The sequence below is a fragment of the Rhinoraja longicauda genome, chromosome 3 (assembly GCF_053455715.1).
Source record: "Rhinoraja longicauda isolate Sanriku21f chromosome 3, sRhiLon1.1, whole genome shotgun sequence".
Taxonomy (NCBI): Eukaryota; Metazoa; Chordata; class Chondrichthyes; order Rajiformes; family Arhynchobatidae; genus Rhinoraja; species Rhinoraja longicauda.
The window spans coordinates 98808904-98835581 of NC_135955.1; the positions used below are offsets into that span (position 1 = coordinate 98808904).

At 47.4% G+C, this 26678-nt stretch overlaps 1 protein-coding gene across 2 annotated transcripts in view; it reads left to right on the top strand.

Moving 5' to 3' along the window:
• The first annotated feature begins 18068 nt into the window (after positions 1-18068).
• mtx3 (metaxin 3) overlaps positions 18069-26678 on the top strand; it is a 31193-nt gene continuing 22583 nt past the window's right edge. For both annotated transcript variants that reach the window (XM_078396737.1, XM_078396738.1), the window contains exons 1-2: positions 18069-18228; positions 23326-23395. In XM_078396737.1, the coding sequence (XP_078252863.1) occupies positions 18145-18228; positions 23326-23395 (154 nt within the window). In that variant the 5' untranslated portion in view covers positions 18069-18144. The remainder of the gene's footprint in view (positions 18229-23325; positions 23396-26678) is intronic.

The following is a 26678-nucleotide window of genomic DNA, read 5'->3' on the forward strand; positions in this document are numbered from 1 at the left end:
CCACCAATGCGCCACTATGCCTACCTAAAGTGATTCTGCTCCACAACCTGCAAATATGAGGAAGGGGGCAACAAGGAGGGGGGAGAGGTTCACATGCAAACCTGTAGAATAGAATGCAAACCTACAATTTGAAGGCAGAGCTGACAAAGATGGAACAATTGAAATCAGGAATCCACAGTGGCCAAAGTTGGAGTGTAGCAGGACATAAACGGGCGAAGATTATGAAGATTGGTAGAATCATGGAAAGTTCTGAAGGCAAGGATGAGAATTTTAAACTGAGGATATCAATCTATCTCTCTGAGCTAGATAGAGCTCTTAAGGATAGCAGAGTCGGGGGGTATGGGGAGAAGGCAGGAACGGGGTACTGATTGAGAATGATCAGCCATGATCACATTGAATGGCGGTGCTGGCTCGAAGGGCCGAATTGCCTCCTCCTGCACCTGTTGTCTATTGTCTATTGTCAATGAGCGCTGGGGCAATTGGTCAATGTGCAATGGTGCAAAAGAGGACCCAGGCAGTGAATCTTTAAATGTCCCCGGGTGGGAGACATTGTCGTGTCGGGGGTTACGGGGAGAAGGCCGGAGAAAGGGGTTAGGAGGGAGAGATAGATCAGCCATGATTGAATGGTGGAGTAAACTCGATGGGCTGAATGGCCTAATTTTAGTTTAGTTCAGTCTCATTTGCTTTCAGTTTAGCTTAGAGGCACAGCGTGGAAACAGGCCCTTTGGCCTTCCGAGTCTGATATGCCGACCAGCAATCCCCGCACACTTACACTATCCTACACACACTTGGGACAATTTACAATTTTACCCAGCCTACAAACCTGTACATAGAAACATAGAAAATAGGTGCAGGAGTAGGCCATTCGGCCCTTCGAGCCTGCACCGCCATTCAATATGATCATGGCTGATCATCCAGCTCAGTATCCCGTACCTGCCTTCTCTCCATACCCCCTGATCCCTTTAGCAAATAGGGCCACATCTAACTCCTTCTTAAATATAGCCAATGAACTGGCCTCAACTACCTTCTGTGGCAGAGAATTCCACAGACTCACCACTCTCTGTGTGAAGAAATGTTTTCTCATCTCGGTCCTAAAAGACTTCCCCCTTATCCTTAAGCTGTGACCCCTGGTTCTGGACTTCCCCAACATCGGGAACAATCTTCCCGCATCTAGCCTCTCCAACCCCTTAAGAATTTTATATGTTTCTATAAGATCCCCCCTCAGTCTTCTAAATTCCAGCGAGTACAAGCCCAGTCTATCCAGTCTTTCCTCATATGAAAGTCCCGCCATCCCAGGGATCAATCTGGTGAACCTTCTCTGTACTCCCTCTAAGGCAAGAACGTCTTTCCTCAGGTTAGGAGACCAAAACTGCACACAATACTCCAGGTGCGGTCTCACCAAGGCCCTGTACAACTGCAGCAGAACCTCCCTGCTCCTATACTCAAATCCTCTTGCTATGAATGCCAACATACCATTCGCTTTCTTCACTGCCTGCTGCACCTGCATGCTTGCTTTCAATGACTGGTGCACCATGACACCCAGGTCACGTTGCATCTCCCCTTCTCCCAATCGGTCATCATTCAGGTAATACTCTGCTTTCCTGTTCTTGCCGCCAAAGTGGATAACCTCCCATCTTTGGAGCGTGGGAGGAAACTGGAGCTCCCGGAGAAAACCCACGCAGGTCACGGGGAGAATGTGTGAACTCCGTACAGACAGCACTCGTAGTCAGGATTAAACCCGGGTCTCTAGCACTGTGAGGCAGCAACTCTACTGCTACGCCACTTTGCCTACCTAAAGTGATTCTGCTCTACAGCCTATAAACGTATGACATAAAGGGTTTAGGTAGCAGATGAACAGATAGACGCAGTTGCAGGGAATATTTTAATAATACAGGAGTAAAAGTAAATGCTTTTTAGAATGAATTTTCTGACAATAGACAATAGACAATAGGTGCAGGATTAGGCCATTCGGCCCTTCAAGCCAGCACCACCATTCAATGTGATCATGGCTGATCATTCTCAATCAGTACCCAATTCCTGCCTTCTCCCCATATCCCCTGACTCCGCTATCCTTAAGAGCTCTATCCAGCTCTCTCTTGAATGCATTCAGAGAATTGGCCTCCACTGCCTTCTGAGGCAGAGAATTCCACAGATTTACACCTCTCTGACTGAAAACATTTTTCCTCATCTCCGTTCTAAATGGCCTACCCCTTTTTCTTAAACTGTGGGCCCTGGTTCTGGACTCCCCCAACATTGGGAACATGTTTCCTGCCTCTAACGTGTCCAACCCCTTAATAATCTTATATGTTTCGATAAGATCCCCTCTCATCCTTCTAAATTCCAGTGTATACAAGCCTAGCCGATCCAGTCTTTCAACATATGACAGTCCCGCCATTCTGGGAATTAACCTAGTAAACCTACGCTGCACGCCCTCAATAGCAAGAATATCCTTCCTCAAATTTGGAGACCTTAAGCTTAGGATGGATTAAATGCAATACCACAAGTTTTGTAAATAGTGTGATTCCACGATAGACAGTTGCCATGGAGAGGAGTGGAGTTTTTCCTTTCCTACATAAATCTGAAGGAAGTATTCAATCATCTATCAAGGGAAATGGGGGGAGGGCAGGAACGGGGTACTGATTGTGGATGATCAGCCATGATCACAGTGAATGGTGGTGCTGGCTCGAAGGGCCGAATGGCCTACTCCTGCACCTATTGTCGAATGTCTATTGTCTATAGTAGCATGGATGTGATCAGTTCTTTCAGAGGGGTGTTGGTGCTATAGTGTCTTATGTGTAACTCGACAAAAAAATAACCTGCAGTAAATGAAAGGCATCTATCCTAAAGTGGAAACAATGTTAATCTGTTGGCAGCCAGAATTCAAGCTTTAGGGTGAATGAAATGTGTCGTTAGATTAGAGAACTATTAATGCCGTAACAGTGTTGGGCAGCATGGTGGCGCAGCGGTAGAGTTGCTGCCTTACAGCGCCAAAGACCCGGGTACAATCCTGACCACGGGTGCTGTCTGTACGCAGTTTGTACATTCTCCCAGTGACCTGCGTGGGTTTTCTCCGGGTGCTCCGGGTTCCTCCCATATTCCAAAGATGTACAGGTTTGTAAGTTAATGGGCCTCATGAAAGATTGTAAATTGTCCCTAGTGTGTCTAGGATAGTATTAGTGTGCGGGGATCGCTGGCCAGCATGGACTCGGTGGGCCGAAGGGCCTGTTTCCGCGCTGCATCTCTAAACTAAACTAAATTTCCCTCTACAGATGATTATGATATTTTACCTCAATTTTAATAAATATAGAAACATAGAAAATAGATGCAGGAGTAGGCCATTCGGCCCTTTGAGCCAGCACTGCCATTCAATATGATCATGGCTGATCATCCAAAATCAGTACCCCGTTCCTGCCTTCTCCCCATATCCCTTGATTCCCTTCGCCCGAAGAGCTAAATCTATAATCTAACTAGACCAAGTGGGCCCAAACCTCTCCTGCAATGGTGCAGCACCCTCTCCTCCCCTCCCCCTCCCTCCTCCTCCTCTCCCCTCCCTCCTCCTCCTCCCCTCCTCCCTCCCCCTCCCCTCCCTCCCCCTCCCTCCTCCCCTCCTCTCCCCTCCCTCCTCCCCTCCCCTCCCCTCCCCCTCCCCTCCTCCTTCCCCTCCCCTTCTCCATCTCCCTCAACCCCCTTTACCCTCCCTCACACCTCTCCCTCCTTCCCTCCCTCCCTCTCCTTCCCTATGAGATAGATTTAAACTTTAAAATGTGAATAACTTAAAAAATATAACACCAATTTCAATGAAACTTCTTCCATTAGCACCAAAGGGACGACGGTGAGTAAGATGGGCCTAAAATTGTCGCGCTATCGTGTACCGTTTTGGCTGTAGTTCAGGAACAAACAAACAAACAAACGAGAGTTTTAGTATACAGGTATAACATTGCATGCTTTCTAACCAGTTTCTCATACTTATGAAATAGAAGAATATATATCATTACAGCGCAAAATACATAGTTTGCATATTATGCTTCCCACACATACCGGGTGTTCACAAGGTTGCAACTTCATTTGGATGTTCTACTTTGTCGTGGATATGCAGAGAATCTGGAGGTAGCGTTACTGAGCTAACAGTCTTTACAGCGAAATTATTGTCAGGTGTAGATTTATTCAAATGTAATCTAGGTTTGTTGCAAACGGATGAAATATCATCAACATTCCCTCCAACTCCTACTGAATCTTCAGAAAACCGCTAACATTTCAGATTCTTCACCGAACACTAATATTACGCGTTTTCTGTTACATATTTTTTAAGTAAAAGTAATAAATGCTGGAATACCTCGACGTATTTATTCACTAGTTATTTATCAGGACAAAGTGTTGTTGACCTAAAACATTAACTCTGCTTCTCGTTCCATAGCTGCAGGTCAGATTAGTCATTCACATCAGAGTGCAATGAAATTCCTAATTCACAGAAAGCTCGCCGATAACACCATTAAAATAATGAGTACTATAAATATAAATAAACATTGACTCCATCTACACGTCACATTGCTTCGGGAAAGCAACCAACATCATGAAGGACAATATTTATTCACAAAGTGCCGGAGTAACTCAGCAGGTTGGGCAGCATCTCGGGAGAGAAGGAATGGGTGACGTTTCGGGTCGAACTTTACGTCGAAGATAGACACGAAATGCTGGAGCAACTCAACGGGTCAGATAGTATCTCTGGGGAAAAGGAATGGGTGACGTTTCGGGTTGAGAGCCTTCTGCAGAATAAGACCCTCTCAGTTTGAAGGGTCTTGACCTGAATCATCACCTTTTCTCCAGAGATGCTGCCTGACCTGCTGAGTTACTCTAGCATTTTGTGTCTATCTTCAACATAATGAAGGACCTGTTTCACTACAGTCATTCATTCTTCTCCCAGCTCTTGTTGAGCAGAAGATACAAACGCTTCTTCCCCTCTGTTATCAGGCTACTGAGTAGTCCACCCATAAGCTAGGGTGTAGTCCCGATCTTCCAACCTACCTTAATGTGGACCTTGCACTTTATCTCTGGAATTCTAATGCTACAATCCTGCTTAACTATATTCTACACTCTAGTATATTTTCTCATTGCACTGCCTGCTGAACTTGTGTATGGCTTGACTATACATGTATGATTTGATTTAAATGGATATCACACGAGCAAAAGACTTTCACTGTATCTTGGTACATGCGACAATATTAAACCCAATACCTAATATAATAAGAAGAGAGACACAAAATGCTGGAGCAACTCAGCGGGACAGGCAGCTTCTCTGGAGAGAAGGAATGGGTGATGTTTCCGGTCGAGACCCTTCTTCAGACTCAAATCTAAGAAACTGATCTGCTAAACTATTTTATTTCATTTTTCCAGTACCTTTAAAGTGCTGATTGATAGGTTCTTGATTAGTAAGAGCGTCAGAGGTTATGTGGAAAAGGCAGGAGAATGGGGTTGAGAGGGAAAAATAGATCAGCCACGATTGAAGGGCAGAGCGGACGCGATGGGCAGAATGGCCTAAATCTGCTCCAATGTCTTATAGTACTGCATCCCTAGTTTGATTTTCATTAAATATTTTTGTTTCAGAAAGATGGACTATTCAGTTTAAATTTGTGGCTGCCTAACGCAATGAAATGCAAGTAAAACTGCAAGCAATCGAATAAATGGAATACAATATAGTGTGTTGTGACGGAACACAACACAACTAGACCAAGTGGACTCGTTGGGCCCAAACCTCTCCTGCATTGATGCAGCACCCTCTCCTCCAACCGTCCCCCCTCCCCTCTCCTCCGTCTCCCTCCCCCCCTCCCATCCCCCTCCCCCCCTCCTTCCCTCCCCCACCCCCTCCCTCCACTCCCCCTTCACCCCTTCCCCTCCCCCCCACTCCATCCCCCTCAACCGTCCTTATCATCCCTCCTCCCCCCCTCCCTAGGAGATAGATTTAAACTTTAAAATGTCAATAACTTTTAAAATATAGCACCGATTTCAATGAAACCTCTTCCATTAGCACCAGAGGGACGACGGTGAGTAAGGTGGGCCTAAAATTGTTGCGCTATCATGTACCGTTTTGGCTGTAGTTCAGGAACGAACAAACAAACAAACAAGAGTTTTAGTATATAGATGAGCGGCACAGGTAAGGTGAATAGGCACATTCTTTATCCTAGAGAAGGGAAGTAAAAAACTTCCTAAAATTATTCAGGGTGTCTCTGAGGATCCTTCATTGCTTCTACTCTGGGGCTGTAGAGAGCATCCTGTCCGGTAACATTACAGTCTGGTTTGGGAACAGCACTGCCCAGGACAGGATGGCCCTGCAGAGAGTAGTGTGTTTGGCAGAACGCACCATGGGAACTACACTCATCCCCCTGCAGGACCTATACATCAGGAGGTGCAGATCCAGAGCAAGCAAGATCATGAGGGACCCCTGCCACCCCAGCAACGGACTGTTCCAGCTGCTACGGTCAGGCAAACGCCTCCGCTGTCACACTGTGAAAACGGAGAGGATGAGATGGAGTTTCTTCCCACAGGCCATCAGGACTGTTAACTTTTATAACTCCAGGGACTAAATTTTGTCTTCTCTGTATTAACTTTAATTTATATGCTGTAACTGTAATTATTAATTTTTTTTTGTGCACAATCCGCAGGCATTGCCACTTTCATTTCACTGCACATCGTGTATGTGCATGTGACAAATAAACTTGACTTGACTTGACTTGAAAGGGAAGGGCAAATTTGAGGGCAGTGTGTTTATGGAACAAAATGCCAGAGGGTGGTACAGGGGGGTACAATTACACTTAAAAGACACTTCACAAGTTCACAAGTTATAGGAGTAGAATTAGGCCATTCGTCCCATCGAGTCCACTCTGCAATTCAATCATGCCTGATCTCTGTCTCCTAATCCCATTCTCCTGCTTTCTCCCCATAACCCTTGACACCCGTTCTAATCAAGAACTTGCCTATCTCTGCCATAAAAATTATCCACTGACTTGGCCTCCACAGCCCTCTGTGGCAATGAGTTCCACAGATTAACTACCCTCTGACTAAAGAAGTCCCTCCTCACCTCCTTTCTAAAAGAGCGCCCTTTAATTCTGAGGCTATGACCTCTGGTCCTAGACTCTCCCACCAGTGGAAACATCCTCTCCACATCCGCTCTAACTACACCTTTCATTATTCTGTAAGTTTCAATGAGGTTCCCCCCTCAACCTTCTAAACTCCAGCGAGTACAGGCCCAGTGCTGTCAAACGCTTGTCATATACAAACCCACTTATTCCTGGATTTATTCTTGTAAACCTTGTAAACCACTTGGGCAGGTGCATGGAGAGGAATGGTTTGGAGAGATATGGGCCAGGCAAGTGGAACTGGCTTGGTTCAGCAACTTGGCTGATGTGGACAAGTTGTGCCAAAGGGCCTGTTTCCCTGCTCCAAAACTCTACGATTCTTTTTTTTAAATATTTATTTTTATTGAAGGAAAGATACAATACGAAAAACGTGATGCATTACATTCCCCTCCATTTTGTTCTTTATATATAACAACAAAAATAACCCTCACCCACCCTCCCTGGACACCACTTTGCAGCTGATGTGTTCACAATAAATCATATCACAAATACAAATGCACAATTTGACAGCAAAACCTCTACATTCTTCCAAGGCGCAGGCCCATACATATCTACAACATGTCAGATGGTTCAGGATTCTCTCATTCATTATGCACCAGCCATCCTGTGAGGTAATCGGCAATTGTGTAAACAAAAATAAGTAAATAAATAAAAGTATAACGATTCTAAAGGTATTACTGGCATATCGCAAAGAACTTTGTTCAGGAATGTTTAACTCGGTTTACATTTTACTTGTGCGACGTGCACCAAAAATTTCAAAGAGGATTACAAATTCCGTGAAGACGCCGTGAAGAATGGGTGGTTTACTGCCGCCTTTCATCCCTATCCGTCTCTACTCCCGGCACTTTCATCCGCAATGTGGGAATTCCAGCTTTGGACCTGACCTGTGCTGAGCACCTGACCCTGTGGGTGAAGAGTGTAGTCCACAGCTAGCTGCAAAAAAATCCCACTTTCATTCACAACTGCACTTAACATGGTGGCCCACATGTGTCTCATTCTTCTCATTTCACCATCAAATTGTGAAAGTAATATGGGATGAAAGGAATGTTACATCGCACTGTGTTTGAGAATCTACCTCTTTGGTGACCCTCACACTATCCTTGATCGGATTTTTCTGGCTTTACTTTGCTCTGAACGTTATTCCCTTATCATGTACCCATACACACTTGGGAGTCTCTTGCTCTGGACCGTCCAACCTGGCGTAGCAAGCTCACCACAGGAGCCCGTGCAGCAGAGAACAGACGCACTGCAGAGGCCCAGAGGAAACGCACCGCGCGCAAGGCCCGGGCTACCTCCACTTCCACTGCAGCACCCATCCACTTGTGTCCTACGTGTGGGCGTGCCTTCCGGGCCCGGATTGGCCTCACCAGTCACTTCCGGACCCACTGAAAGTGAAGTCATGGTCATCTTCGAACCCGACTTCACGGACAACAACATCTATACACTGTAAATAGAAACATAGAAAGTAGGTGCAGGAGGAGGCCATTCGGCCCTTCGAGCCGCACCGCTATTCAATATGATCATGGCTGATCATCCAACTCAGTATCCCGTACCTGCCTTCTCTCCACACCCCCTGATCCCTTTAGCCACAAGGGCCACATCTAACTCCCTCTTAAATATAGTCAATGAACTGGCCTCAACTACCTTCTGTGGCAGAGAATTCCACAGATTCACCACTCTCTGTGTGAAAAAAAACTTTCTAATCTCGGTCCTAAAAGACTTCCCCCTTATCCTTAAACTGTGACCCCTTGTTCTGGACTTCCCCAACATCGGGAACAATCTTCCTGCATCTAGCCTGTCCAACCCCTTAAGAATTTTGTAAGTTTCCATAAGATCCCCCCTCAATCTTCTAAATTCCAGCGAGTACAAGCCGAGTCTATCCAGTCTTTCTTCATATGAAAGTCCTGCCATCCCAGGAATCAATCTGGTGAACCTTCTCTGTACTCCCTCTATGGCAAGAACGTCTTTCCTCAGGTTAGGAGACCAAAACTGTACGCAATACTCCAGGTGTGGTCTAACCAATGCCCTGTACAACTGCAGCAGAACCTCCCTGCTCCTATACCCAAATCCCTTCGCTATGAATGCCAACATACCATTCGCTTTCTTCACTGCCTGCTGCATCTGCATGCCAACTTTCAATGACTGGTGCACCACGACACCCAGGTCTCGTTGCTTCTCCCCTTCTCCTAATCGGCCACCATTCAGATAATAGTCTGCTTTCCTGTTCTTGCCACCAAAGTGGATAACCTCACATTTATCCACATTATACTGCATCTGCCATGCATTTGCCCACTCACCTAACCTATCCAAGTCGCGTTGCAGCCTCCTAGCATCCTCCTCACAGCTAACACTGCCCCCCAGCTTCGAGTCATCCGCAAACTTGGAGATGTTGCATTCAATTCCCTCGTCCAAATCATTAATATATATTGTAAATAGCTGGGGTCCCAGCACTGAGCCTTGCTGTACCCCACTAGTCACTGCCTGCCATTCTGAAAAGGACCCGTTTATTCCTACTCTTTGCAAGAATGGCTCGATTGTAATCATGTATTGTCTTTCCGCTGACTGGAAAGCACCTAACAAAAGCTTTTCACTGTACCTCGGTACATGTGACAATAAACTCAACTGTAAGGATTTTCATTTTCACTCCTTCTCCAGATAATCTGCCATTACAGTGATATTCTACATGTGAATGTTAATTCTACTTAGTTATTAACTAACATGCTGAACTCATTCGGTGACACTTAGTTCTCGGTCCTCCAAAATATCCCAAATGGAATTTAAACTGGAGGTGGCGGAGTTTAGAGTTACAGCGCAGAAACAGGCCCTTCGGCCCACCAAGTCCGCACTAACGAGCGATCGCCCCGTACTCTAACACTATCCTACACACACACTCGGGACAATTTACAAATTTACCAAAGCCAATTAACCTACAAACCTGTACGTCTTTGGAGTGTGGGAGGAAATCGGAGAACACGGAGAAAGCCCACGCAAGTCACGGGGAGAACGTACAAACTCAGTACAGACAGCACCCGTGGTCAGAATCGAACACGGAGCTCTGGCGCGGTGAGGCAGCAACTCTACCGCTGTGCCACTGTGCAACCACTGTGGTGTTGTGGTTTCCTGTGGTTGGAGAGCGGTTGTTTTCAGTGGTTGGCATGGACTGGGTGGGCTGAAGGGCCTATTTCCACGCTGAAACTCAGCACTAAAAATTGTTAGGGAGATAAATACAGAGGTGTGCTTCTGTTAACCAAGCTAACGAAACTTAACGTGCCATTACCAGGAAGAAAATGGGAGAATCTCACGAAATGTGTAGGAAGGAACTGCAGATGCTGGTTTAAACCAAAGATAGACACAAAATGCTGGAGTAACTCAGCGGGACAGGCAGCATCTCTGGAGAGAAGGAATGGGTGACGCGTCTGGTCGAGACCCTTCTTCAGACTGATGCTGGATTCTAAAGTCTGAAGAAGGGTCTCGACCTGAAACGTCACCCGTCCCTTCTCTCCAGAGATGCTGCCTGGCCCGCTGAGTTACTCCAGCATTTTGTGTCTATCTTGGGAGAGTTACATACAGTTTACATTTTCTCTATTTTCAGACGCTTAAATGCTTGTGGGTTTTCAAAGGCAACAGATGAAAACAACGATGGGCATTTACTGCAAGGTCAGCTAGTATTTGAAGAGTGGATGATATAAGCAGATGGTCTAAGGACACACAAGAGTGACACGGAATGGTGAGCAATTGAAATCCCGCTGACATTCTTTACTCCGACTTTACTGGACTGGATGCCAGGGGTTATGGGGAGAAGGTAGGAGAATGGGGTTTGGAGGGAGAGATAGATCAGCCATGGTTGAATGGTGGAGTAGACTTGATGGCCTAATTCAGCTCCTATCACTTCTGACTTGACTCTACCTTGCACTAAACGTCATTCCCTAGATCCTGTATCTGTACACTGTGGACGGCTTGATTGAAATCTGATGCTCCCCGACTTACGATGCCGCGACTTGCGATATTTCGACTTTGCGATGGTGCAAACGGCAGCTTCCGGCCATGTGGTCAGGTGTATTAAATGCATTTCGCCTTACGATATTTTCGGTTTCCGATGGGTTTCTCAGAACGTAACCCCATTGTAAGTTGAGGAGCGCCTGGTATTGTCTTTCCACTGACTGGTTAGCACGCAACAAAAGCTTTTAACTGTACCTCGGTACACGTGACAATAAACTAAACTAAACTAAATAATACTGAATGTTTTCTCCCCTTTAAATGTCAATAGACAGTAGACAATTGGTGCAGGAGTAGGCCATTCGGCCCTTCGAGCCAGCACCGCCATTCAATGTGATCATGGCTGATCATTCTCAATCAGTACCCCGTTCCTGCCTTCCCCCCATACCCCCTGACTCCGCTATCCTTAACAGCTCTATCTAGCTCTCTCTTGAATGCATTCAGATAATTGGCCTCCACTGCCTTCTGAGGCAGAGAATTCCACAGATTCACAACTCTCTGACTGAAAAAGTTTTTCCTCATCTCAGTTCTAAATGGCCTACCCCTTATTCTTAAACTGTGGCCCCTTGTTCTGGACTCCCCCAACATTGGGAACATGTTTCCTGCCTCTAACGTGTCCAACCCCTTAATAGTCGTATATGTTTCGATAAGATCCCCTCTCATCCTTCTAAATTCCAGTGTATACAAGCCTAGTCGCTCCAGTCTTTCCACATACGACAGTCCTGCCATTCCGGGAATTAACCTAGTAAACCTACGCTGCACGCCCTCAATAGCAAGAATATCCTTCCTCAAATTCCGGGAAATAAAATACTTGCGCAGTAATCCCTCATTCCCGGCAGGAGTCCTTCTCCCATGGTCACCTGCCTTGCACCTTTAGATTTTAGAGACACAGCGCAGAAACAGGCCCTTCGGCCCACTGAGTCTGCACCGACCAGCGATCACCCCGTACACTAGTTCTATCCTACACACTAGGTGGACAATTTACAACGCACCAAAGCCAATTAACCTACAAACCTGTACGTCTTTGGAGTGTGGGAGGAAACCGGTGTAATGATAATTATTCCAAAAATCATATTTGGATTAATGAGGTACAAAGGGCAACGACGAGTACTCTTACAGTGTAAAGCTTGGGAGAAGGTGGGATCAGGAAGGTCTGAACCAACCAGCTATTTCTATTGCAAGAAATATTTTATGATCTTAAACTTACATCTCATAAAATGTCAGTCCTGGTACTGACCCAGATTGGAAACCTGAGTTAGTGAGTGAAGATTACTGCCTGCTTGCACTGATTTGGAAAGATCAGTAAAACATGTTTTCTCACATTGCCCAGAGAACCTGCCAAGAGCATAAGGTTTTACGAGGAGAATCAAATGGGGATTGCAAAGTAGTTTGGTTTAGTTTTGAGATTCAGCGTGGAAACAGGTCCTTTGTTCGGCTCACTGAGTGCATGCCGACCAATGGTCACCTCTACACTAGTGTGTAGGAAAGAACTGCAGATGCTGGTTTAAATCGAAGATAGACGCAAAATGCTGGAGTAACTCAGCGGGACAGGCAGCATCTCTGGAGAGAGGGAATGGGTGACGTTTCGGGTCGAGACCTTTCTTCAGACTGATCTTTTGATTCTTCAGACCCGTACACTAGTTCTATGTTATCCCACATTCGCATCCTGCACACTGGGGGCAATTTACAGAGGCCAATTAACCTACAAACCTGCACGTCTTTGAGATGTCTTGGCACACTGGCCACTCCCTCAAGTCAACTCAAGTCAAGTTTATTTGTCACATACACATACACGATGTGCAGTGAAATGAAAGTGGCAATGCCTGCACAAAAAAGAATTACAGTTACAGCATATAAGTAAAGTTAATAAGTTACTAATAGTGTAGACAAAAATTTCGTCTCTGGAGTATTTAGTCTCCCCGCTCCCATCAGGAAAAAGGCACAGAAGTGTGAAAACGCTCCAGATTCAGGGACTGTTTCTTCCCAGCCGTTATCGGACAACTGAATCATCTTACCACAACCAGACAGCAGTACTGAACTACTATCTACCTCATTCATGACCCTCGGACTATCTTTGATCGAATTTTACTCACTTTACCTTGCACTAAACGTTATTCCCTTATCATGTATCTGTACACTGCAAATGGCTCGATTGTAATCATGTATTGTCTTTCCGCTGACTGGTTAGCACGCAACAGAAGCTTTTCACTGTACCTCGGTACACGTGACAATAAACTAAACTGAGATGTGGGAGAAAACTGGAGCACCCGGAGGAAACCCACGCGGTCACAGGGAGAACATGCAAACTCCACAAAGACAGCAGCCGAGGTCAGGATCGAACCCGGGTCTCTGGTGCTGTGAGGCAGTAGCTCTAACTGCTACGCCACTGCCCTGTCTACTTGGTGATTCAAAATTCAGATGAGTTAATTGTCAGGTAAACCAGGGTGCAATGAAATTCTTAGGTCGCATGAAGCTCATAGCGTAAACAATGCATGCAAAGAGCACCAGAATAAATGCAGCATGAATGCAAAACATAGAAACATAGAAAATAGGTGCAGGAGTAGGCCATTCGGCCCTTCGAGCCATTCAATATGATCATGGCTGATCATCCAGCTCAGTAACCTATACCTGCCTTCTCTCCATACCCCCTGATCCCTTTAGCCACAAGGGCCACATCTAACTCCCTCTTAAATATAGCCAATGAACTGGCCTCAACTACCTTCTGTGGCAGAGAATTCCACAGACTCACCACTCTCTGTGTGAAGAAATGTTTTCTCATCTCGGTCCTAAAAGACTTCCCCCTTATCCTTAAGCTGTGACCCCTGGTTCTGGACTTCCCCAACATCGGGAACAATCTTCCCGCATCTAGCCTGTCCAACCCCATAAGAATTTTATATGTTTCTATAAGATCCCCCCTCAGTCTTCTAAATTCCAGCGAATATAAGCCTAGTCTATCCAGTCTTTCTTCATATGAAAGTCCTGCCATCCCAGGGATCAATCTGGTGAACCTTCTCTGTACCCCCTCTAAGGCTAGAATGTCTTTCCTCAGATTAGGAGACCAAAACTGTACACAATACTCCAGGTACGGTCTCACCAAGGCCCTGTACAACTGCAGCAGAACCTCCCTGCTCCTATACTCAAATCCTCTTGCTATGAATGCTAACATACCATTCGCTTTCTTCACTGCCTGCTGCACCTGCACGCTTGCTTTCAATGACTGGTGCACCATGACACCCAGGTCACGTAGCATCTCCCCTTTTCCTAATTGGCCACCATTCAGGTAATAAGCAGCAGAATGACACAAAGATTGTAGTGCAAACCGAACCCGAGAGGTGCTGACTGAATGAAGTATGAAGCAAAAACATCTTTATCTCAAGTAAAGAAAATATTCAAACGTTACTTTTGCTATTTGACAAAATTGAGCATGCAAGGTAAGTTCAGGAGTCAAAGAGTCTTTAATTGTTATATGTAACGAAAACGGAATGATTAAATTCTTACCTGCAGCAGCATATCAGGCCTGTAAACACAGTACACAGAGATAGCATCAGAAACAAGATAAATGTTCAATAAATTTGAAAAAAAAACCCCCACTATTAGTGAGAAAAAGCTCAAAGTCCCCAATGCAACTAACAGGTAAGTAATGCGGAGGCTCTATAAGGCGCTGGTCAGGCCACATTTGGAATATTGTGATCCATTTTGAGCACCATATTTGAGGAAGGATGTGCTGGCTCTGGAGAGGGTTCAGAGGAGGTTTACGAGAATGATCCCAGGAATGAGTGGGTTAAACCTATGATGAGCGTTAGTCGGCACTGGGCCTGTACTCGCTGGAGTTTAGAAGAATGAGGGGGGACCTCATTGAAACGTACCGAATAGTTAAAGGTTTGGATAGAGTGGATGGGGAAAGGATGTTTCCACTAGTGGGAGAGCCTAGGACTAGAGGTCATAACCTTAGATTTTAAGGATGTTCCTTTAGGAAGGAAATGAGCTGGAATTTCTTTAGATGAGGGTGGTGAATCTGTGGAATTGTTTGCCACAAAAAGCTGTGGAGGCAAAGTCAATGGATATTTTTAATCCTTGATTAGTACGGGATCAGCCATGATCTATCTCGGGTGCTGCCTGTGTGTGTGCAATTGTGTTGAGTTTAGTTTATTGGTACCTGTACCGAGGTACAGTGAAAAGCTTTTTGTTGCATGCTCACCAGTCAGCAGAGATACATTTAAAGGGCGCTCATTTAAAGAGGTGGTGAGGAGGAACTTCTTTAGTCAGAGGGTAGTTAATCTGTGGAACTCATTGCCACAGAGGGGCTGTGGAGGCCAAGTCAGTGGATATTTTAAAGGCAGAGACAGACAAGTTCTTGATTAGGACGGGTGTCAAAGGTTATGGGGAGAAGGCAGGAAAATGGGGTTAGGAGGCAGAGATTAGCCATGATTGAATGGCCGAGTAGACTCAATGGGCCGAATGGCCTAATTCTACTCCTATAACTTGTTATTTATTCACAAAATGCTGGAGTAACTCAGCAGGTCAGGCAGCATCTCAGGAGAGAAGGAATAGGTGACGTTTCGGGTCGAGACCCATCGTCAGTCTGAAGAAGGGTCTCGACCCGAAACGTCACCCATTCCTTCTCTCCTGAGATGCTGCCTGACCTGCTGAGTTACTCCAGCGTTTTGTGAATAAATACCTTCGATTTGTACCAGCATCTGCAGTTATTTTCTTATACTACCTATAACTTGTTATGATTGAATGGCGGAGTAAACTTGATGGGCCGAATGGGTTATTTCTTCTATCATTTATGACATTATGAAACTTGGTAGTTGAGTTTGTGTTTGTAGTTGCCATAACCATTCTTTATTTGATATCTAAAATTGAGACCTAATCTCTTTGGGCAGTGGTAGAGTTACTGCCTCAAAGCGCCAGAGAACCGGGTTCGATCCCGACTACGGGTGCTGTCTGTACGGAGTTTGTACGTTCTCCCTGTGATCGCGTGGTTTTTCTCCGGGTGCTCCCACATTCCAAAGACGTGCAGGTTTGTAGGTTAATTGGCTTTGGTAAAGATTGTAAATTGTCAATAGTGTGAAGGATAGCATTATTGTATGTGGATGGCTGCTCGGCGTGGACCTGGTGGGCTGAAAGGCCTGTTTCTGGCACTCTCTATACTAAACTAAACTCTGTTTATATGGATTTAAGAAAGTTCCATTTCCTTGGGTACATTTATGGAACGAGTTGTCAGAAAGAGAGGTTGGGGCAGGTACAAATGACATTTAAAAGACATTTGACACAATAGGCTAAATGCGGACACACCACGTCTTATATAACTGCAACATGACCTCCCAACTTCTATACTCAATACTCTGACTGATGAAGGCCAAAGTGCCAAAGCCTTTATGACCACCCTATCTACCTGTGATCGAAACAAGCCTCTTGCCCATCAAGTCCATGCTGATCATCGATCACTAGGCAGCTGATACACACAAACAAACAAACAAGCAGTAATAGTGCAAAAGGACAAAACAAATGCTCCCGTCTATGTAGTTCACAGCTTATTTGGATGTGATTATTCAGTGTGGGGTGGGGGGGGGGGGGGGGGAGAGAGAGAGAAACAGAAAGAGAAAGAAAGGGAGTCAGAAGACTTGGAGAGAGAGGGGAGGGAGGGGAAGGGAGAGAGAGCGGGGGAAAGGCATTGCAAGACCTGCAGAGGGGAGAGGGAGAGAGAGGGAGGGGGAAAGAGAGAGGGAGGGAGTGAGTGAGAGAAAGAGGGAGGAAGAGAGAGGGAGGGAGAAAGAGGAGAGGGGGAGAGGGAGGGAGAGAGAAAGAGGAGAGGGGGAGGGAGGGAGAGGAAGAGAGAGAGGGGGAAAGAGGGAGGGAGAAAGAGGGGGAGGGAGAAAGAGGGGGGAGGGAGAAAGAGGGGAGAGGGAGAAAGAGGAGGGAGGGAGAAAGAGGAGAGGGGGAGAGGAAGAGAGAGAGGGGGAAAGAGGGGGGAGGGAGAAAGAGGGGGAGGGAGAAAGAGGGAGGAAGAGGGAATGAGGGAGGGAGAGAGGAAAGGAGAAAGGGAGGGAGGGAGAAAGAAGGATGGAGAATGAGAGGGAGAAAGAAGGATGGAGAAAGAGGGAAGGATGAAGAGGGAGAGAGGGAGAGAGAAAGAGGAGAGGGGGGGGAAGAGAGAGGGAGGGAGAGAGAGAGAGAGAAGGAGAGAGAGAGAGAAGGAGAGAGAGAGAGAAGGAGAGAGAGAGAGAGAGAGGAGGAGAGGGAGAGAGGAGGAAGGAAGAGGGAGGAAGTGGGAAGGAGGGAGGGAGAGAGAGGGAGGGAGAGGGAGAGGGAGGGAGAGAGAGGGAGGGAGAGAGAGAGAGGGAGGGAGGGAGGGAGGGAGAGGGAGGGAGAGAGAGGGAGAGAGAGGGAGGGAGGGAGGGAGAGAGAGGGAGGGAGGGAGGGAGGGAGGGAGAGAGAGGGAGGGAGGGAGAGGGAGGGAGGGAGGGAGAGGGAGGGAGGGAGGGAGAGGGAGGGAGGGAGGGAGAGAGAGAGGGAGAGAGAGAGAGGAGAGAGAGAGGAGGAAGGAAGAGGGAGGAAGTGGGAAGGAGGGAGGGAGAGAGAGGGAGGGAGAGAGAGGGAGGGAGAGAGGGAGGGAGAGAGAGGGAGGGAGAGAGAGGGAGGGAGAGAGAGGGAGGGAGAGAGAGGGAGGGAGAGAGAGGGAGGGAGAGAGAGGGAGGGAGAGAGAGGGAGGGAGAGAGAGGGAGGGAGAGAGAGGGAGGGAGAGAGAGGGAGGGAGAGAGAGGGAGGGAGAGAGAGGGAGGGAGAGAGAGGGAGGGAGAGAGAGGGAGGGAGAGAGAGGGAGGGAGAGAGAGGGAGGGAGAGAGAGGGAGGGAGAGAGAGGGAGGGAGAGAGAGGGAGGGAGAGAGAGGGAGGGAGAGAGAGGGAGGGAGCTGCATTGCGCCTGCAGTGTTGTGTTGGGGTCAGGCTGCGTGTGTGAGCAGCTGGTGGCAGACTGCGAGTGGTTCCGGCTCAGACAGACAGACAGAGGGAAGGCATGTCGGCGTCTGCCATGGAGCTGCTGTGCTGGGCAGGAGACTGGGGGCTGCCCTCTGTCCACACCGACTCGCTCATCGTGCTGGTAAACAAACACAAGTCCCCGCGCACATTTGGCTTTCGTGCATTGACCTCCTTGCAAAGCGTCCATGGAGTTGCATGTTGCATTGCACCTCCCATTCCCTTCTTTAATAATATTCCTATTGACCCCGACAGTGTGAGCATTTTCTTCATGCGTTGCATGTTGCATTGCACCCCCATGTGTTGCATGCTGCATTGCACCCCCCCCCGTGTGTGTTACATGTTGCATTGCACCCCCCATGTGTTGCATGTTGCCATTGCACCCCCCATGTGTTGCATGTTGCATTGCACCCCCTCCAGATGTTGCATTGCACCCCCCCATGCCATGTGTTGCATTGTGTGTTGCATTGCACCCCCTGGTGTGTTGCATTATACCCCCCCCCCCCCCGTGTGTTGCATTATACCCCGTGTGTTGCATGTTGCATTGCACATGTATGTTGCATTGCACCCCCTGGTGTGTTGCATTGCACCTCCATGTGTTGCATTGCACATGTGTGTGTTGCATTGCACCCCTGGTGTGTTGCATTGCACCCCCGTGTGTTGCATTGCACATGTGTATGTTGCATTGCACATGTGTATGTTGCATTGCACCCCCTGGTGTATTGCATTGCACCCCCGTGTGTTGCATTGCACATGTGTATGTTGCATTGCACATGTGTATGTTGCATTGCACCCCTGGTGTGTTGCATTGCACCCCCGTGTGTTGCATTGCACATGTGTATGTTGCATTGCACCCCCTGGTGTATTGCATTGCACCCCCTAGTGTGTTGCTGCCGCTTAGAGAGGGGAGAGGAAATAAAATGCAGACATTAACAAAGCGGTGAAATAATAAAGGGCGGCACGGTGGCGCAGCGGTAGAGTTGCTGCTTTACAGCGAATACAGCGCCGGGAACTCAGGTTCGATCCTGACTACGGGCGCCGTCTGTACGGAGTTTGTACGTTCTCCCCGTGACCTGCGTGGGCTTTCTCCGAGATCTTCGGTTTCCTCCCACACTCCAAAGACGTACAGGTTTGTAGGTTAATTGGCTGGGTAAATGTAAAAATTGTCCCTAGTGGGTGTAGGATAGTGTTAATGTGCGGGGATCGCTGGGCGGCACGGACTTGGTGGGCCGAAAAGGCCTGTTTCCGGCTGTATATATATGATATGATATGATACGATAAAGCGTGGCTTTATTGATCAGGCTCCTGCCTTAGTGAACGGCGTGTGTTATTTTACAGCCCAGAGGCGCCTGACCCGCCGCTCAAGGTCAGGCCGGGCCGGCCCGGGCAGGGAGGGGGGGGCGGGCAGGGGGGCGGGGCACAGGGGGGCGGGGCAGGGGGGGACACAGACAGGGGGGCGGGCAGGGGGGCGGGGCACAGGGGGGCGGGGCAGGGGGGGGGGGACAGACAGGGGGGCGGGGCACAGGGGGGCGGGGCAGGGGGGGACACAGACAGGGGGGCGGGGCAGGGGGGGGACAGACAGGGGGGCGACAGACAGGGGGGCGAGGCAGGGGGGCGGGGCAGGGAGGGAGGGGGACAGGCAGGGGGGCGGGGCAGGGGGGAGGGGGAGTGCATGAAGGGAACGCTCACACTGTCGGGGGCAATAGGAATATTATTAAAGAAGGGAATGGGAGCTAGGAAATAATTTCTGCGCTGCACTGGAAACTCCTTTGCAAGTCGGGCTTGAACTCTTTCTACCAATAGTAAATAAAATGTATGTGTATATCTGTGTGTGCATGGTGTATGTGTATATCTGTGTGTGTATGGTGTATGTGTATATCTGTGTGTGTATGGTGTATGTGTATATCTGTGTGTGTATGGTGTATGTGTATATCTGTGTGTGTATGGTATATATAACTATGTGTATATAAATATATATCTGTGCATACTATATCTGCGTGTGTGTGTATTGTGTGTGGATAGGTATGTTTGTGTGTGTATATGTATATCTGTGTGTATATGCATATTTGTGTGTGTGTACCCCTGTACAATGACAATAAAGATGTATTGTGTGTGTGTATATGTATATCTATGTGTGTGTATATGTGTAAGTGTGTGTATATGTATATCTGTGTGTGTAAGTGTGTATATGTATATCTGTGTGTGTATGTGTGTGTATATGTATATCTGAGTATGTGTGTATATGTATATCTGTGTATATGTATATCTGTGTGTATATATATATATCTGTGTGTATATATCTGTGTGTGTATATCTGTGTGTATATGTGTATATATCTGTGTATGTGTGTGTGTGTATATGTATATCTGTGTGTATGTGTGTGTATATGTATATATATCTGTGTGTGTGTGTATATACATATATAGGATGTGTAGGAAAGAACTGCAGATGCTGTTTTAAATCGAAAACAGACACAAAAAGCTGGAGTAACTCAACGGGACAGGCAGCATCTCAGGAGAGAAGGAATGGGTGACGTTTCTGGTTGAGACCCTTCTTCAGACTGAGAGTCAGGAATGGGAGGTACATAGATAAGGAAGTGCAAGAAAACTGCAGATGCTGGTACAAATCGAAGATATTTATTCACAAAATGCTGGAGTAACTCAGCAGGTCAGGCAGCATCTCGGGAGAGAAGGAATGGGTGACGTTTTGGGTCGAGACCCTTCTTCAGACTAAAACATCACCCATTCCTTCTCTCCTGAGATGCTGCCTGACCTGCTGAGTTACTCCAGCATTTTGTGAATAAATACAGATAAGGAAGTGTAAGGTTTGAAAACAGGACAAAGGGAATGAAGATCAAGGAAAATATAGAATAGATCATTGTTAGTTGGGAGAACAGCAGATTCATACTGCTGGGGTGTAAGCTGCCCAGGCGAAATATGAGGCGCTGTTCCTCCAATTTGCGCTGGGCCTCACTCTGACAATGGAGGAGGCCCAGGACAGAAAGGTTAATGGGAGGAATGGGAGGGGTAGTTAGTGTTGAGCATGTCATGTAACTTGAGTAATAGCAACCAAGCAATGTTTGGCTTGGGCAGCAGCTTACACCCCAGCATTATGAATGGCGGGACTGTCGTATGTTGAAAGGCTGGAGCAATTAGGCTTGTATACACTGGAATTTAGAAGGATGAGGGGGGATCTTATTGAAACATATAAGATAATTAGGGGATTGGACACATTAGAGGCAGGAAACATGTTCCCAATGTTGGGGGAGTCCAGAACAAGGGGCCACAGTTTAAGAATAAGGGGTAGGCCATTTAGAACGGAGATGAGGAAGAACTTTTTCAGTCAGAGAGTGGTGGAGGTGTGGAATTCTCTGCCTCAGAAGGCAGTGGAGGCCAGTTCGTTGGATGCTTTCAAGAGAGAGCTGGATAGAGCTCTTAAGGATAGCGGAGTGAGGGGGTATGGGGAGAAGGCAGGAACGGGGTACTGATTGAGAGTGATCAGCCATGATCGCATTGAATGGCTCGAAGGGCTGAATGGCCTACTCCTGCACCTATTGTCTATTGCTGTTCCAGGTGTGGACTCCTGTCTATCAGCGAGACCAAGCGTAGGCTCGGCAATCGTCTCGCTTAACACCTCCACTCAGGCCGTCTAAACCTATCTGATCTCCCGGTTGCTCAACACTTTAGCTCCCACACTGACCTTTCTGTCCTGGGCCCTCTCCATTCTACATTTTCCTTGATCTTGACCCTGAACGCCACCCATTCCTTCTCTCCAGTGATGCTGCCTGTCCCGCTGAGTTACTCCAGCATTTTTGTGCCTATCTTAAGGTCATCAGGAAGGCTGGCTCCGTCTTGGGGGTGGAGTTGGATTCACGGGAGGGGGTCTCGGAGGGGAGGATGCTCCTCAAAACTGCGGAGCATCCCGGATAATACAGCTCACGCCCTCCACGACACACTGGTCAACCTGAGGAGCACCTTCAGCAACAGACTGGTTCCACTAAGATGCAGCACAGAACGCCACAGGAGATCCTTCTTCCCTGTGGCTATCAAACTGCACAACTCCTCCCCCTTCTGTCATGGGATAGACTGACTCCCCTGACCCCCCCAATCTTGGACTTTCCACTCGTCACTTTAATTTAATGTTTCATGTATCTTGTTATGTTTTATGACTGTTGGCAGACCAATTTCCCACCTGGGATAAATAAAGTTCTATCATATTGTATTGTGTTTATATGTTATACATATCTAGCCTGCGTTTGGTCCATGTCCCTTTAAACCTGTCCTATCCATGTACCTGCCTAAGTGTTTCTTAAACATTGTGACAGTCCCTGCCACAACTACCTCCTCTGGCAGCTCGTTCCATGCACCCACCACCCTCTGTGCGAAAAGTTGCCCCTCAGGATCCTATTAAATCTTTCCCCTCTCACCTTACTTCTCCTTTAAACTTTGCCCTTCTCACCTTAAAGCTCTGCCGTATTTGTACCATACAATTGTGAACTGGGAAGTTTGTAAAATGCAGGAGGTTCTTTACAGCAGCTTTCCTCTATGAATGTCAATCTCGCTGGTTTGCTTTGGCTGAGATGGAGGGGGGCTGTTTTAGACAATAGACAATAGGTGCAGGAGTAGGCCCTTCGTGCCAGCATCGCCATTCAATGTGATCATGGCTGATCATTCTCAATCAGTACCCCGTTCCTGCCTTCTCCCCATACCCCCTGACTCCGCTATCCTTAAGAGCTCTATCTAGCTCTCTCTTGAGAGCATCCAGAGAATTGGCCTCCACTGCCATCTGAGGCAGAGAATTCCACAGATTTACAACTCTGTCTGAAAAAGTTTTTCCTCATCTCCGTTCTAAATGGCCTACCCTTTATTCTTAAACTGTGGCCCCTGGTTCTGGACTCCCCCAACATTGGGAACATGTTTCCTGCCTCTAGCGTGTCCAATCCCTTAATAATCTTATATGTTTCAATAAGAATCCCTCTCATCCTTCTAAATTCCAGCGTATACAAGCCTGAGCTAATGTTGGGGACAGGATAGAAATCACTTTATTCTGTGTTTAAAAAGTTACAGCCAGTAAGGGCTTGTAAAGGGCAGGGGATGCGAAGGAAAAAAATAGAAATGTTACTCGTTTTGTTGCAAAGTAAAACCTTTTGACCATGAGCTGTTTCTATTTAAAGACTTTGAATTGACTGTACATAATATGTATCTATCTCTCTTCACTGCAGGCATACGCCAAATTTTCACGGGCTCCACTGAATGTGCACTTCATTAATAATCCATGGAAAACACCCACAGGTAGCATTTTAAATGTATTTACATATTGCAGTAAGTCTTCAAGCTATTAGTATTACAGGTCTACCACTGATTTTCGAGCACTTTTGGTTCCAGAATCCGAAGAAGCGTCTCAACGGCGGCACGGTAGCGCAGCGGTAGAGTTGCTGCTTTACAGCGAATGCAGCGCCGGAGACTCAGGTTCGATCCTGACTACGGGTGCTGCACTGTAAGGAGTTTGTACGTTCTCCCCGTGACCTGCGTGGGTTTTCTCCGAGATCTTCGGTTTCCTCCCACACTCCAAAGACGTACAGGTATGTAGGTTAATTGGCTGGGTAAATGTGAAAATTGTCCCTAGTGGGTGTAGGATAGTGTTAATGTGCGGGGATCACTGGGCGGCACGGACTTGGAGGGCCGAAAAGGCCTGTTTCCGGCTGTATATATATGATATGATATGATATGATAACCCGAAACGTCTTGAGTCTGAAACGAAGAAGGGTCCCAACCTGAAACATCGCCTATTCCTTTTCTCGAGATGCTTCCTGACCCGTTGAGTTACTCCAGTATTTTCTGAATCTGAATTACCTTTATTGTCATTCAAAATGAATTGAACGAAAATCATTTGCCAGGCAGCCACAACAGCACAGAGTAAAAGACACAAGACACACAATTTTAACAAACATCCATCACAGTGACTCCTCCAAACACCCCTTCACTGTGATGGAAGGCAAAACAAATTCTTCTCTCTTCCCCCACTTCTCCCACGGACAGATAGTTCGACTTCTGCCGAGGCTCCCGACTCGCGCAGCCCCCGCAAGGAGATGGAAGGTCCCGCGGCCGAGCCGCTCCGGGCGATGAAAAGTCCCGCGGCCGCGCCGCGCCGGGCGATGGAAGCTCCCGCTGCCGAGCCGCGCCTCGAGGAAGAGATTTTTTTTTAAAGAAAGGTTACCCCCACCCCCACACCACCCCCCACATATACACAGCTAAAAATAAACTACTACACACATCTAACACTAACACATAGACAAAAAAAGACAAACGGACTGCCGGCGAGCCGCACCCCGCATGGTGGCGCAGCCATCTTGGAACTATGCTTATTAAATTCGATCCTTAAGGTCTATCCTTATTAGATTATCTGTTTTGCCGGACTAACAGAGGTCACGGCCTCGGGGAAGCATCCAATGGTACCGGAACGTTCCGCCGAGAGGCCGAGATACCGGCTTGCAAAGTCGGCCTTGGAAGTCGGTTATGGGAACGGATCTGCCGGCTCCGGCTGTGTCGGAATTCCAAGGCCCCGGCCGCACGGGGGCAAATTCGCCCCGCCGATCGGCCGCGGAAGTCCCGATGAGGCTGAGATCGGCCGCCTCACCCCGGCCCAGGCACCACATCTTCGGGGGGGGGGGGAAGGGGGGATTAAAGGAGGTGCCTGACCACCAAAGCTACTGGAAAATCAGTGGTGGACCTGTAAATGGAGATCCTGGGTAGGCACAAACTGCTGGAGTAACTCAGCGGGTCAGGCAGCATCCCGGGGAAAGAAGGAATGGGTGACGTTTTGGGTCGAGGCGTCACCCGTTCCTTCTCTCCCGAGATGCTGCCTGGCCCGCTGAGTTACTCCAGCATTTTGTGTCTACCTTCGATTTGAACCAGCATCTGCAGTTTTTTTTCCTACACAATGGAGATACTGAGTTGCCTTTGGAATTACATCAGTCCATAAAGGCATTTGTTTATGGATTGAAGTCTATTGTCCCATCCATTTGGACTTCCAAATACTGCCAGCAGTAAAATAATAAATGTTATCGTCTAACCTTTATTTCAAACTCTTGCGTTGGGCTGATGTAATTGTGGAAGCGAGCTGAGATGTATTTGAATGTACTTCAACTATATTGTCTGAATTGGGCAGTCACGGTGGCTCAACGGTGGAGTTGCCGCCTTACAGCGAATACAGCGCCGGACACCCGGGTTCGATCCCGACTACGGGCGCTATCTGCACGGAGTTTGTACGTTCTCCCCGTGACCTGCGTGGGTTTCCTCCGAGATCTTCGGTTTCCTCCCACACTCCAAAGTCGTGCAGGTTTGTAGGTTAATTGGCTGTTCAAATGGGTAATTGTAAAAAAAAATGTCCCCAGTGGGTGTAGGATAGTGTTTATGTGCGGGGATCGCGGGTCGGCGTGGACCCGGTGGGCCGAAGGGCCTGTTTCCGCGCTGTATCTCTAAACTAAACTACAGTTTCTCCCCATTCCCTATCCCGACATCCATATGAACAATGGAGACAAGGCTGTGAAAGTCCTTTCAAATTTTGCATCAATTTCATTTGGAGGTCTGAATACCTACATAAATTAGAACATTTTCAATTTTGTGACCTAACTTACATGCACCCTGAATATTAGGGTTACAGAAGTCATATATGATAAAGTATCCAATGGAAAATTGCATTTAAAATTGTAATTATTCGGCCTTTTGAATTGTTCATGAGTCATAGGGGCAGAATTAGGTTATTCAGTCCATCGAGTCCACTCCACCATTCAATTGTGGCTGATCTATCTTTCCCTCTCAACCCCATCCTTCTGCCGTCTCCCCATAAGCGTTGATCTTTGGCAGGAGGATGGGGTTGAGAGGGAGAGGTAGATCATCCCCGATTGAATGGCGGAGTAGTCTTGATGGGCCGAATGGCCTAATTCTGCTCATCGAACTTATGACTAGGTTAATTCCCGGAATCAATAGGTTAATTCCCGGAATCACTAGGTTAATTCCCGGAATCACTAGGTTAATTCCCGGAATCACTAGGTTAATTCCCGGAATCACTAGGTTAATTCCCGGAATGGCGGGACTGTCGTATGTTGAAAGACTGGAGCGACTTGGGCTTGTATACACTGGAATTTAGAAGGATGAGAGGAGATCTTATCGAAACGTATAAGATAATTAAGGGGTTGGACACGTTAGAGGCAGGAAACATGTTCCCAATGCTGGGGGAGTCCAGAACAAGGGGCCACAGTTTAAGAATAAGGGGTAGGCCATTTAGAACGGATAGCGGAGTCAGGGGGTATACGGAGAGGGCAGGAATGGGGTACTGATTGAGAATGATCAGCCATGATCACATTGAATGGCGGTGTTGGCTCGAAGGGCCGAATGGCCTACTCCTGCACCTATTGTCTATTGCCTATTGTCTATGACACCCGTACTAATCAGGAATCTGTCAATCTCTGCTTTAAAAATACCCAATGATTTGGCCTCCATGGCCGTCTGTGACAAATTTCCACAGATTCACTACCCTCTGACTAAAGTAATTCCTCCTCGTCTTTTTAAAGGT